Source organism: Curcuma longa, chromosome 20 (genome assembly GCF_044706935.1).
Source record: "Curcuma longa cultivar G26 ecotype Majalengka, Jawa Barat chromosome 20, ITB_CL_G26_1.1, whole genome shotgun sequence".
In the NCBI taxonomy this organism is placed as follows: Eukaryota; Viridiplantae; Streptophyta; class Magnoliopsida; order Zingiberales; family Zingiberaceae; genus Curcuma; species Curcuma longa.
In genome coordinates this window covers 5,076,604-5,090,985 of record NC_133880.1, presented here as the reverse complement: position 1 = coordinate 5,090,985, position 14,382 = coordinate 5,076,604, and the positions used below count along the sequence as shown (strand labels likewise).

At 39.6% G+C, this 14,382-nt stretch overlaps 2 protein-coding genes across 2 annotated transcripts; both read left to right on the top strand.

The window, feature by feature from the left end:
• The first annotated feature begins 1,856 nt into the window (after positions 1–1,856).
• LOC141813563 (SWI/SNF complex subunit SWI3A homolog) lies at positions 1,857–8,464 on the top strand. The gene is made up of 7 exons (XM_074701521.1): positions 1,857–2,049; positions 2,148–2,668; positions 4,036–4,515; positions 4,614–4,774; positions 4,859–4,914; positions 6,780–6,943; positions 8,059–8,464. The coding sequence occupies exons 1-7, from the start codon at positions 1,983–1,985 to the stop codon at positions 8,257–8,259; spliced, it is 1,650 nt and encodes a 549-aa protein (XP_074557622.1). The 5' UTR covers positions 1,857–1,982; the 3' UTR covers positions 8,260–8,464.
• A 1,477-nt stretch (positions 8,465–9,941) lies between these two features.
• Positions 9,942–13,605, top strand: LOC141813285 (laccase-14-like). The gene is made up of 7 exons (XM_074701223.1): positions 9,942–10,014; positions 11,296–11,415; positions 11,507–11,658; positions 11,749–11,990; positions 12,067–12,198; positions 12,270–13,235; positions 13,307–13,605. Exons 2-7 carry the CDS (start codon positions 11,323–11,325, stop codon positions 13,435–13,437), a joined length of 1,716 nt encoding a protein of 571 aa, XP_074557324.1. The 5' UTR covers positions 9,942–10,014; positions 11,296–11,322; the 3' UTR covers positions 13,438–13,605.
• Positions 13,606–14,382: the final 777 nt, after the last annotated feature.

Here is a 14,382-nt window from a genome sequence, read left to right as displayed (position 1 = left end):
GGACATTGATTGGTACGGAGAGATTCTTAGTGCAACAGTTCGTCAATCAAGTGAGTACCTTTTATCCTTGGACTCTTAATCTTCCTTGTGCATGAATAAATAAATATTAAATTGATATATGTATATTTATATGTGTATAATTGTTTTAAAAGGGGATTAAAATGATCTTTAAAATATTGAAATAGGGTTAAAATAATTAAATTATTAAAGGGTAAATAATTGATTTATTTCCTGTTCGCACATGGGTTCATCTGAGGGATTTAAAATGGGAAAGAGTGTTTTCCAAAATTCAAATAGATATTCTCATTTACTCTACTATTGATACTTGTCTTTTTATACTGCTTGACCTTTTATTTCTTATGTTGTTGATATTACATCTGGTTGATACTTATCCTTACCTGCAAACTTGATTGTGATACCTAAATGAGTGAATAATATTTAATTTGGTTGAGTTGGTCGTTTAGACCAAATCGTGAAGATACATACTGAGAATATAACAATGATGATAATTAATGAAAAAGATATAACGTGATAATGAAATTGATAAATATTGAAAGGTGTTAACTATGAGCCCAGTTTTGATACCAGAGAGTACTGGACCGTACACCTGAGTAAAGGTGCGAGACGTAGTCCTCGATCCAGAGCACGTGACCAGCCACATATCGTTGTGGTAGGGCAGGCCGCGGTCAGTGTTTATTTGTCTTCCATCGGTGAGGGCTAGAGAGAAAGCCCGTACGTTTGATAACGTATGCGACAATATATTCTGAAGAGGTGTTGTTAGCCTAGATTATGAGATTTTATTATTTTTTCTTACTTTGATGATATTGGCTCCTGTTATATTTCTTATACACCTGTTGACACTAATTATGATAATTAATTATTCATGATGAGATTATACTGATGATAATGGAACATGACATGATTAAACAATCAAGACTGAGAAATTATCATAATGGATGATAAAGTATAATAATTAAGATAGTAATAACTGAAGATAATGATAAATGGATATATTTATGTTAGGAAGACTTTAAGAAGAGCTTAAAATGACATTGAGAATTATGATCTACTCTATTTCCTTTGGTTTCTTAAACAAGATTAAATTCATGCTAAAAGACTGACAAGGCACCAGGTGGGCAATACTAAATTTAGAAGATCCTGTTGAATCCTTTTCCATGGACATGAGATGAGATCAAGTTGCTCCCGAGGCATAACTGAGTTGATTACGACGTAGTAGACTTGTAGAGGACAAGGATTCGAATCCTGGCGAAGCCAGAGCAATACTCTTCTGCGTTATGATCAACTGTAGTTTACTGATTTACCTCCTCATAGATGGTCGTGGAGCCGACCGTGTGGGGCCGCTAAGGTGACAGATTCCACCTTTTTTTACAGAAAAGATGAGATCAAGTTTATTATTTTGTTCAGTTAACACAAGAAGAATAGATGAAGATGGCATGAATGTCGAGGAAGAAAATAAATTCAGAGTGCACATGATTCCACAAAGAGTGGGGATATGTCCTAGAACAGATTCTGCAATGCATTACATGAATTTATGATCTTAAATGAATTGAATATTTATGAATAAATTTGATGTTTAATTTGATAAAAATTTATTTATATTTATTCAATTAAATAATTTTATTAAATTATAAATATATATATATATATATAATTTAAAATTTTAAATAATTAAATAAATTTAAATTGAGAGTTTAACATCTAAATGAATCAAAGTTAAGTTAAGTTCAAAAAAAGCAAAGCCCATAATTTAAATCCATCAAAGCCCAGCCCAACTTATCTTCAGGAAAGGAAAGGAAAGGAAACCCTTCATCCTTCGTCCGCTCCCTCCTCGTTCCCGTCTGCACTGCACCTCTTTTAGCTTGATCAATATCTCCCCGTACCGTTCGATCTGACATCACTGCCCCCCATCACCGTCCGCCTACTGCCTTCTCCGCTTCCCGCGCGACCGCCCCAGAAGGAATATGCCGCCGAGCTCCGAAGGAAGCGACCTCGCCGACCGCGAGCTGTACTCCATCCCCGCGTCCTCGAGTACCTCGACCGCTTCTGGATTAGCTCTTCTTTCTTCGTTGCAGCGAGGATTAGGGTTTTGATCTCCGTCTTTTTGGTTTGGTTCCTCTTTGATCCAGGTTGGTTTCGTTGGGATGAGATCCACGACACGGAGAAGCAATCGCTCCCGGAGTTCTTCGACGGTTCCGCTGCCTCCCGGAACCCTAGAGTTTACAAGGAGTACCGCGATTTCGTCATCAACAAGTACCGGGAGGACCCGTCCAGGCGCATCACTTTTACCGAGATCCGCAAGTCTTTGATCGGAGACGTCGGGTACATACATAACGTGTTCCGGTGCCTGGAGAAATGGGGGCTGATCAATTTCTGGGCGAAGCCAGTGGCAGGGGTGCCTCCGCCCGCAGAGGATGCTGGGCCAAAGGTTGTGGTGGAAGAAGGGGTGCCGGGTGGTGTGCAGGTCGTGCAAGCTTCCATACCGCAGAGGAAGCGGGTGGCCACGACGGGATTGGGTGGAGAAAACGGGTTCAAGTTACCATCTTTGACTTCGTACACTGATGTGTTTGGAGATTGGGCCCCGAAGAGGGGGCCTGTATGTGGAGTCTGCGGTAAACAAATCACTGTTAGCGGATCTGAGTCGTTAGAGGTATCTTCAGTTGCTTTAGATAATAATTATAATCTATTATCTATGTTGCAGAATTCTTCTTCATCTTTGGCAAGAATTACCAATGTTGCAGAAGGATTTTGTTACCATCCTGTGTTGACATTGAGCACGCTTCAAAGCATCCCTAGATCACCTAAAATGAGTTTTAGTTCTATAATCTCCTTTCACTTAGCATGTTTACTTCCAAATAAATGCCTATAAAAATTATAAAAAGTTGAACTAAAAGATTTATATTAACCAGTAACAAAAATATAACAAACATCAAATGTGAGCATTGGTTCTTATACTAAAATGAATATCATGTATCAGATGGGAGAATGATTTTCATAGCATTCTACCAAGATTAATACCATAGTTGTTCAATATGCATATAAAATAATTCTCTCAAACGAAGCTATCCGAATTGATTTCTCCATATATTCACAAATATATCTTGGTTAACTATTGAAATTATTGAGGGTTGGAGTTGGAATGACACAATTGAAACTGGAATGAATATAGGTATAAGCTTATCGATATATCTCAGTTGTTGGCACACCTGCCTGGTAATGCTCATGTTTCAGTTAGTGATCTCCTTGACTTCTCTTGTCTCTTTTTAGTGATTTATCTCAATCTAGTTTTTGATAAATGAAATCAAAGGATGAGTTATGAGAATAAAATCATTGATTTTGGTCAATATCATCTATTGGTGCTTCTCCTCCTCTTTCCTCTCTTTTTAGACTTCCAACTCCTGATTGACAAGAATAGAAGGATGAATAATTAAAAGAGGATCTTTTCTTAGTTATATACCAGTCGAGATAGACTTGATCTCCATCATACCACCAAACCATGTCAACATTGATGATACAGTGACATTTACCCATGCCAACATACTATCAACATTGGTCGGTGATTAGGCAGTATGCTTGAGCCATGCAAACCCATACCTTTTGGAGTTTTGAACCATGCTTTTTTTTTCACTTCCAATTTGAATAGGTAAAACCAACTAAGAATTTTAACTGTCATTTTTGCTGCATTGTGAATGCTTTATGGAGTGTAGAGAATTAGTCATTTTTGGAGAGTTCAACATGGAAGTTGGAGAAAGTACTAGTTCTTTATGCGTTAGAAGTAGCTAATGGACATAAGAGTGATTGGTCAACACTTATTAAGGATAAATTGGACTAATCAGTAGCACTTCAGTGAACTTTGACTTGTGAATTGTGAACTTGGTCTTCAGCATACCAGGTTATGGGATAGGATGGTGTTATGCCAGGATTGACTTTTATTCTATACTGCCTCCACTTGACATTAATTACTGGATTGTGACATCTTTTCTAAGCTCTGTGCTGTTTCTTATCATGGCTCTGCAGGGAGGACTGATTGTATGTCCAAATTGCTCTAAAGATAAGAGTCAAGTCAATGTTACCGTAAAGGACTTGAAGCTTGAGACCGATGACAGTTCCAACCATGTAATGAGTGCATGGACAGATGCAGAGACTCTTCTTCTTCTAGAATCTGTGCTAAAGCATGGAGATGACTGGGATCTTATTGCGCAGCATGTACGGACTAAGAGTAAGCTGGATTGTATTTCGAGGCTTATACAACTGCCTTTTGGCGAGCATATTTTGGATTCCATTAATGGAGCAGTTGCTGCTAGTAATTCGATAAGCAAGACAACTGATGTCCTAGAAATGCAATCCCTAATACATGAACCACCGCATGAGCCCGATAAGGCTGATGGATTTATTGAAACTGATGGGAAAGATGTTGAAGAATCTACTCCAGAACGTCCTTTAAAGAGGAGATGCTATAATTCTTTTGTAAATGCTGCAGATTCACTACTAAAACAGGTGCATTCTAACTTTAGATTACTTATCATCCATGTCTACAAAAGTCTTGATGTTGTTTAATATGAATATGAATCCAAATGCTATCTTATGTTTGTTAGGTAGCATGCTTGTCTACTGTTGCTGGTTTGCAGATTGCTGCTTCTGCAGCAGACGCTGCTCTCACAGCATTGTGTAGTGAGAATCCATCTGCAAGCAAGGTCTTTTGTATTAATAAGGATCCATTAAATGATTTAATTTGCACAAGTGATGAACCCAACAGGTTAGTCTTCTCCCCTTCTTTTTCTTTATTTTTTTTTGGCATGTCTAATTCTTGAAAGAGAATACTTCTGTTGTTATTGTATAGTCATTTCAATGTACTGAAGACTGAAGATCCAGATATGGAGCTGCAAAAAGTTACTGGTAGGTGATTACGTTTGTTTTTGCATTAAATCGAAACATATTCTCTGGTGGATTTATTGCATGCTATAAAAAGCCATGTTCTTGCTCTAGAGTTTCCCATAATTCTTACAGCTAGATACTAAACTAGAAATGAAGTAACTACATATGTTGACTTAATTAGGGAATATGGGTGATTTTGTCATTTATCATATCCGTGACCATGAAAATTGTTGGTCCTTGATTCTTTGGAAGTTCTGCACTAACATTAGTTTCTAATATGCTCTATAAAAGTCTCAATTGAGTACTTGATATAATCTATACCATATTTTGTTCGGGCAATTTACATTTTGTGCCTGTATGAAGGTGCTGCATTATAGAAATCTCTAAATATGGAAGACAAAGGAGAGGAAAGGACATGGTTATCAAATCACTGTTAAGATTGGAATCATGCAGATAAAAAACTCATGTATTGGTTGTATGTATAGGATTAGTAGGATTGGTCAAATTGAAATTGGCAAGAAAAATAAGAAACGAGAAATAATAAAATTTCATATATAATATTACAAGAATTGTTCAGTACGTATTATATAAAATTACTTAACCGAACGTATTCAAATATTTATAATGCAATATATAATAATCCTATAGTCATCTATATAAAATTAATAAACAATAAAAATCATTTATAACTTAGAAAAGGATCTTATTTTGGTAGATTACTCAATAAAAAAGGGCAGTCTAGTGCATGAAACTCTTACCAATGTGGGATCCCGGGGAAGGGTCTATTGTTCTACAGTCTTATTCTGTTTTGCAAGAGATTGTTTCTAAGACTTAATCCCATGACCTCTAGGTCACATGGTGACAACTTTACCGTTGCACCAAGAATATTAGAATCTTAATTATTTTTTAATTAAAAGCGATATTATTCAATAGTCATAGGTTATTCCTAACCATCTGAATTGGTTATCAGTTGAAGGAAGGGTAATTTAGAATTGTTGTTGATTGAGAGATTATTATGTTCTTTCTCGATACACAATAAACATTCTTGATCCATAATAAGCTCACTTGATTCATAGTGAATGAGAGAACGATGGGTGAGGTGTCGAGCCAACAAGTGATGACAAGGTTGAATGACTAATCCTTAATCTTTCAGTGGATGAGAGAAAGAAGTAACATATGGATGAGTTGGGTCAAACACAGCTCGATTGATGATGATGTTACATGAATGAAATTCTACTCAACATATAATCTTGTCTCAATTTGCTTAGTATGTTTGCAGATAAAAATGATGTAATTAGATAGAGTTAACCATATGACATCATGGAGGCATTAGATATGGCAGACAATTCTGATATGTTGCAACTCATTAAATCTTTGTTGTATCATGTTGCTACTTTTATCATTGTTTTGTTATGTTGTAAACTCTACACCAAAATTTAAGAGTGTAGTTATGCCTGATATTAGGCATTTAATGACACCCTTGGACACCTTTGACATTTCAAACTAATTAATCTTTGTTTGTGTTATGTTGTATTTTCATTGTACTGTCATAAAAACTTCAAACCAGATACATATGTTGAATTTCTAAGCAACAGCCATTTTGAGCACCCTCTCCTTACCCATCTACTCTAAATTTATGTTGGATTCTCTGTCTACCCCTTCCTTGCCGATGTTGGGCACCCATCAGTCTAATATTGAAGTCCTCATTGTTACTGGTAAAAATTGTGAAACAATTATGCTCAACACCTAGATCCATAACCTTGCCATCTACTCATACCTGAGTCAAAATAACATAATATTCAAAAGCAAATTAGATGCAGTTTTTTCTCTTTGTAATTAACTATCTCTTCAAATATTATCTTGAAAATTTTCTTTTTCTTCTCAAGATATTCACAAAGGCAGCCAAGAAAAGAATTTTGGGGCTACAACACTTCAAATAAGGGCTTCAATTGCAACTGCACTTGGTGCAACTGCTGCCCGTGCCAAGCTACTTGCTGACCAGGAGGAAAGGGAGATAGAACTGCTTCTGGCATCCATTATTGAGGCACAGGTTTCTCTCTACCATTACTTTGTTTTTCCAAATACACAGTCGTTTTCAGTCCTTTATTTGTTTAGATTATAGTCGTTAAGGCTGGATCCTGGAAATGATTTGTTAATCAAATCATTGTCAAATGCTAAAAGGGGTGCTATCTGATCTATAATATCAGTCAACCTAAAATGTTACGTTCAAGATCTATGGGCCTTCTCAATACATAATCAGCAAATCTTTTAGTGAAATGTCGCATCAAAAGAAAAAAACTTAAGTGCACTTTTGATAGCACATGTACAATGTAAACTTGGCATTACGTAATCATGTCATGTCAAATAAGCACTGTGAAAATGAAAGATATTATGAAGAATGAGCGTCATGCAGGCAGGTATGTTTTGTCAAATAAGACTTGTTGTGCATAGCATGTTATGTCAAGTCAGACTTGCTAATTGATATAGTTATAATTGAAATGATGATTTGGTACCATGCAACCATATAAAATTAAGAAAAACTTCTTACTAACAAAGTAATTGTGCTTGGACAACAAAATTAGGATATATACTAATTTGTTTCCATGCGCGCACACACACTTTTTTGTCAAAGGTGACTTTACTAACTGAACTAGCTGACATCTTTGGTTGTCCACCTTTTCATCTACACTTTTATGTACATCATCTCTTCCATTCCCTCATTGATGTAAAGTAGGAATCAATTTATTTTTTAAATTTTGTATTGTAGTTGAATTTTGTAATTGCCTTATTTTAGATGTTGAAAGTTTGGTATTTTTAATTTGGTAGAAATATTTTTTAATTTGGCTAGATTTTAATTTATATCTTTTAATTTGGGAAGAGTTCTTTTGATTTGGTATGTGTGTTCATCAATAGCCATTTTACTTGTGTGTTCATCACTTCATCTTTGTTGCCATGCCACCAGAATTTAACTAAAATTATGGTTACACTTACTAAACCAACAAGAACATGACCTTACATAGAGTAGAATGGTAGAATAAAACTTATGTAGCGGCTATAAGATTGTTGAGACATGATCATGCTGCTCTCTTATGTGTTTGATTTGAGTTTAAAAGCGAATGATGGATCTCTGTTTTACCTTTTTCTGTATGTTCTTTCTTTTAACAGCTTAGAAAGATGCAATACAAGATCAAACGTTTGGAAGAGTTGGAGTCCGAGATGGAGAAGGAATACAGCCTTTTGCAGAAGGAAAAGGAATCTGTTTTAGAAGAATGGTTGATGGTGCTGGAGCACTCGTTTAAGGCCGGAATACCAAGATGGAGGGATATTACACTGCCCAAACCTTTCTTGAACACTACCACCTTCTAGAATCAGTTAACTTTGAAGATTCTGTTTGTTGGCTCTGTGCCCAATCACGGTTCTTCATGTAATTTGAACAGCCTAAAATTCTTCTAGCTCGATCAATTTCCACTTACATCCCCCTACATTAGAGGTATGTAATAATACTGCCTTTTCAGAGTCACCTGATTAAAGAAACCAATGTGCTATTGCAATTATTTATAAACATTATTGAAGGTGCCATAGAAGTGTTTTCTTTCTTTAAACTACACTAGTATCTCTTCTTTCTTTATTTTTTTCTCACCTGGCAGATTTTCAATCCTATGACTAATTCCTTTTCCATAAAGTGGAAAAGGCTTGAAAAAGGTTAGACTTGAAATTTTGTTTAGAGACAAAAAATTTCCTTCAGAATGACATGGTTTTTGAAGATGTTGAAGGCCTAAAAGGTTTAATGGTTCTATATTTTCTAGGTGGCAAGAACAAATGGAAGCATGGTTAGCAACATTAGGACTGACAAGTGGCATAGGGAAAGGTCTTTCATTCAAAAATAATAAGAAGAACAATTCTGATTACCACACTCCTAGCACTTTCTCTCCTTCAAATGAATCTAAACCTGCATCTTCATCATGCTCTCCCTCCTGAGAATGTCTTGGTACAATCAAGATTTTTAGTTGTCTTTTCGATATTCTTTATGAAACCTTCACATATCTTGCCATCATTTTCACTTTCATGCATGATAGCTTTCATTTTCACTAGCTCCCCTTCTTCATTTGTTAGAATCATTAGTGCTCGATGGATGAAGAGATTACTTTCATACAGACTATTGGGATGATGAACGCAACCTAACAATTTTGTCAAAGCATGCATTTCTTATTTACCATTTGTTTGACTTTTATCCATCCTTCTGACATCGAATAAAATAGTTATTATTTTAGAGACAGAAGTTTAGAAAAGAATTATATAGAGAAAACAAGATACGAGAAATCACCAAATGAAGAAAAAGTTTGATTAAAATAATTAAATAGATGTTTAAGTAGATCAAAATCTTAATTTATAAAAGATGGAAATAAAAATATTTGAAGACTTTAAAAAGAAGACTTCGTGTGTTACCTCAACTTCATTCAGCAATTTTGTTTGTTTTCTTCAATTTTCCTTTTAATGCCTACTTTTTTCACCAAGGACGTTAACTCCTTAACCAAAATCAACTTTTGAACATTCTGAATGCCTATTGTTCACAAGCATAGTTTTCAATCTTGTGTATATATATAAATGTCATAACTTAGACATTATTAGCTGTATTTTCCATCATCACAACGACAAATTGCGTTTCTACAAATCTCACATCAACACTAGAAACAATTTCCGCATGCACCAAGAACACTCCATTCTCCAACCAACCAAAAACAAAAAAATGGTAACTTTCTCAACGGATGTGAATGCATCGAGTGGTAAACCTGCACCGTAAGAAATCATGGCAATTCCAAAGTCCAAATTAAATTAATGCCTCCATCTCTCGTTCATCATCAGAAGCTCCCAGTCAAATGTGACTGGTCGCCTTCAGCTCCTCTCCCTGCTCCAGCCATCCCCAGCCCCAACCTACCGCCAGTCGTTTTCTCATCACAGTCTTGACCAGCTGGGTCGGTCAACTCCCCGCGGTATTTAGTACGTGAGGGGAGCTAGCCGGATGAAGGATGGAGCTTTGTCAGCTGCTGCAGGACTGGAGGAAGGATCGCGCGGCCACTGCGACGCCGGCTATCATCGGCCTTCGCTGCAGAGTGTGCCCAGGTACGTCCTCACATATCCCTTCCTTCAAACTAATTAATGATGTCCAAGGTTGGAAGTAGCAACGGCATGCAGGTGCAACCTCTGCTAATGCCATGAGCATCTGAGAATCACGTTTGTGCCTGTTATATCGCAATACTTCGATGAGAATTAAAATGAATATCGAAAGAGTTCTTCCTTGCATACTTTTTCAAAATTTATATATTCGTTTAAAAAAAAACATCTTCACGTCTACAATAACACTAGATTAGATTCGATAATCTTTATTTATCTGTATCTCTATTCATTATATATCATATATATATATAAGAGAGCATCTAAGAGACAAAATCTGACACACATATAATTGTTTTTGTGCTGGTTCGTGGTGTTATGTTTAAGAATATTTATAGTAATCGTCAGTCCCCTATAGCATGATTAAATTGTGAAAAAATCGTGGAGCATGCATCTTTTGGAGTTAGGGGTGGCTGAGCTCGTGGATTAATCGAGGAGGTTATGTCATCTGGAATCGGAGTGATCGAATCGATGAACTAGTTGAGTAGATCGATGTGGTCGAGTCGTTAAAAAAATTGAAAAGATTATATATATCCTTTGAAGTCAGGAGACTATATCTTTTATGAGAAATGATGTTGAAAATCGATGAATTAGTCACACATAAGTTGTGTCCCACTTCTATGTCTTATGTGTGTCATGTTGGAATTTCATAATGCATTTTCATACAGTTTATCATTACTTATTTTTTATAGTTGTGTGGTTGAATCAACGGATGAAGGAGTTAAAATTTTTGAACTAAGCTAATACTCTCTAACATTCATTGAGTTTTGACTTTTGACATCCATTCAGTCTTGTTTATCGATTTGATTATGTCACACATGATTCTCTCTTACTGTATCAACAACCATAGATTAAGTAAAGACGAAGATTACTAATTTTTAACCCGTCACAATGAATCGTTGTCGATTAAAAAAATGAATAATCAAATTGCGTAATAAATGAAGGGCTTTGAATTTCCTGTCATGTAACATTGAGTGTAGTTATTACTTTGCAGTTTCTCAATTTATCTCTTCGTAGATGATCGTGAGCTCGATCATGTGGGACCGTTAAGATGACGAATTCTATTTTTTTATAGAAGAGTGTAGTTATTATCTTATCCTGCTAAATTATTTTAAATTATCGAATATGTATTTTTTTTTTCTGATCTACGAACTAACTTGACACACACACACACACAAAAAAAAGTATTTGATTTCAGTTTTTCCCCCCTTTTTCTGATCAAAAAACCAGAAAAAAGACTTAGAAATTGATAAAGAGATGGCCTCCGGTGACCAAATCCCGCTGCTCGCCGCTGCTCTTCTTTGTGCTCTGCTCGCAGCAGATTCAGCCGTCGTCGAGCGCACTTTCCATGTAAGCGAACCATCTACCTTCGATTTCTGTCGCCGTCGCTCTGTAAATCCGAACCAAAGATAGTAATGACGTTGAATTTGGCTTCCCACAGGTCGGAAACTTGACCGTCAGCCCGCTGTGCGAGAGGAGGGTCATCACCGCAGTGAACGGGAAGCTGCCCGGCCCGACCATCAGGGCCCGGGAAGGCGACACGCTGCTCGTGCTCGTCGTCAACCACTCGCCCTACGGCATAACCATCCACTGGTGCCTGCGAACGCAATCCATCGGAGAAGACGACGACGCCTTTAATTTGCCTTTGTTTATTGTTTAATTATTTAATTACTTGTTGCGCAGGCACGGGGTGTTCCAGAAGCAGAGCGGATGGGCGGATGGACCGAGCATGATCACGCAGTGCCCGATTCGACCCGGCGGCAGCTACGCCTACAGGTTCAACGTGAGCGGGCAGGAAGGCACGCTGTGGTGGCACGCCCACGCCTCTTTCCTCCGCGCCACCGTCCACGGCGCGCTCATCATCCGCCCCAGAAACCGCTCCTTCCCCTTCCGCACGCCGCACCGGCAAGTCCCCATATTGCTCGGTGCGTGCCCTGCTTGTAGAAAAGCTCTTCTTCTAGTTCTTGTCCTGATTTGGTAGGACGCCATGGGCGCTTGCAGGCGAGTGGTGGAACGCCGACGTGGTAGACCTGGAAAAGCAGGCGTTCTTGACCGGCGGCGGCATCGTCAACGTTTCCGACGCCTTCACGATCAATGGCAAGCCCGGCGAACTGTACCCCCGTTGCAAGAATCGTAAGCACTGATTGATGTTCACTCAGATCGAGGCACGGTGATTAATCCTTTTTTTGGCCTTTCTTCGATAGACACGTACAAACTTGAGGTGGTTTCCGGCGAGACCTACCTGCTTCGCATCATCAACTCCGCACTCCACAGTCAGCTCTTCTTCAAGATCGCCGGCCACAGCTTCACCGTGGTCGCCGTCGATGCCAGCTATACCAAACCCTACGACACCGACGTGGTGGTGATCGCGGCGGGGCAAACGGTCGATGCCTTGATGGTCGCGAACGCTCCCTCTTCTCGCTACTACATGGCCGCTCGACCCTATTTCAGCTCTGCCGGCGGCCCGCCCAGCTTCGACAACACCACGGCCACGGCCATCGTGCGCTACGCGGACGCTGACGACGACGCGCCTCCGTGGATGCCACGCATGCCGGCGCTCAACGACACCCCCACCGCCCACCGGTTCTACACCAACTTGACAGGCCTTCGGAGGCCAGGGGCGCCCGCCGTCCCCCTGGAGGTGGAGGAGCACATGTTCGTGACCGTCGGCCTGGGGGTGCTGGCCTGCGAGCCAACCCAGGTGGTGTGCAACCGGAGCCGCGGCACGCTGGGCGCCAGCATGAACAACGTCTCCTTCCGGTTCCCCACCGCCATGTCGCTGCTGGAAGCGCACTTCCGGGGCTTCCACGCAGAGTACCAATCGGACTTCCCAGACCGCCCTCCGGCGATGTTCGACTTCACGAACAACAGCTTGAACACCGATCCCCGCCTCGCCCCGCTCCTCCGCACGCAGAGGGGAACCAAGGTGAAGAGACTGAAGTACAATGCGACGGTGGAGATGGTGCTGCAGAACACAGCGTTTATCGGCGCAGAGAACCACCCCCTGCACCTCCATGGCTTCAACTTCTTCGTGCTCGCGCAGGGCTTCGGAAATTACAATGCCACGACGGCGAGAAGTGGATTCAATTTGGTGGATCCACAAGTGAGGAACACAATTGGCGTACCTGCCGGAGGATGGGCTGTCATTCGATTTGTGGCCGACAATCCAGGTAATTAGATCAATATCTATATATCTTCATGATAATCCATGCATATCGATTAAGCTTTCATGTGTTTGAAGGAGTGTGGATTATGCACTGCCATTTGGAGCAACACGTCCCATTAGGGTTAGCGACAGTTTTTGTAGTCGAAAATGGAACGACGCCGGACTCAGTTCTTCCTCCACCTCCTCCGGACTTCCCTGCGTGTTAAAAGGAGATCAAGGATTGACCAACGTACACATCCGTATATATGTCTGTGATTAAATTTTTATGATACATTACGATAGGGTGTAGGGGAGCTTGGGAACAAGATAAAATTGTTATTCCTACATGATTTTGTAATTATGGATTGGAATCTTAGAAATAATTTTTTGATAAATGTTCCGGCTAGATCTTGGCGACGGTCAAGACATCAGTCAATATTATGTCACCTCAACCGTCTTCCGCCTTTTTGATCTTCTTGAGAGCTGAGATCTCAACTGTCTTCAGCAGGGATTGAACGGAGAGTTAGATGGGTGTCGGGATTCCCGGCAGAGCACTCCGACGCTCAAGTCAGTAACGAGGAGAAAGAAGAAAGAAGAATGACTAGCAGTGATTGCAAAAGTCTGGAGAAGGCATTTTCATACCTGAAGGAAAGTTCTTATACTCACATAGAGGGAGCCACGTTTTTCACTCAAGGTGAGTTGATGTTGGTCATTAGGCAAACCAACTCTGCAAATTATCTCCAGGTGTACATTTAAAATAGCATCTAGGAGACAGAATCTGCCCCCTCACAACCATTTTCCGTTTTAACTATGCGGACTGCCTTAACCTTTTCACTGTGAGGCAAAGCAGACGTGGATCTAGGGCACCAGTCCTGACAACCTAGTAACCATCATCGCCTTTTCCATTCGGATTGCACGTGTCGTTGTCGTCTAGCACTAGGGATGGTTATATATAGGAGAATGTATCCTTGAGCTAACTCGGGGGTCGGTTAAGTAAACGAACCCTATAAGGATGAGGGCTGGTATAAAACTGGGCTTTGGAGTAGCAGGATCAGTAAGCGGCAGCAAAAGTTGAGCCATGAACATAGATGTTGCTGAACCATACAGGGAGCTGAGCCCTGAGCATAGAGGCGGTTGAATCATACAGGGAGCTGAGCCCCTGAGCACAGAGG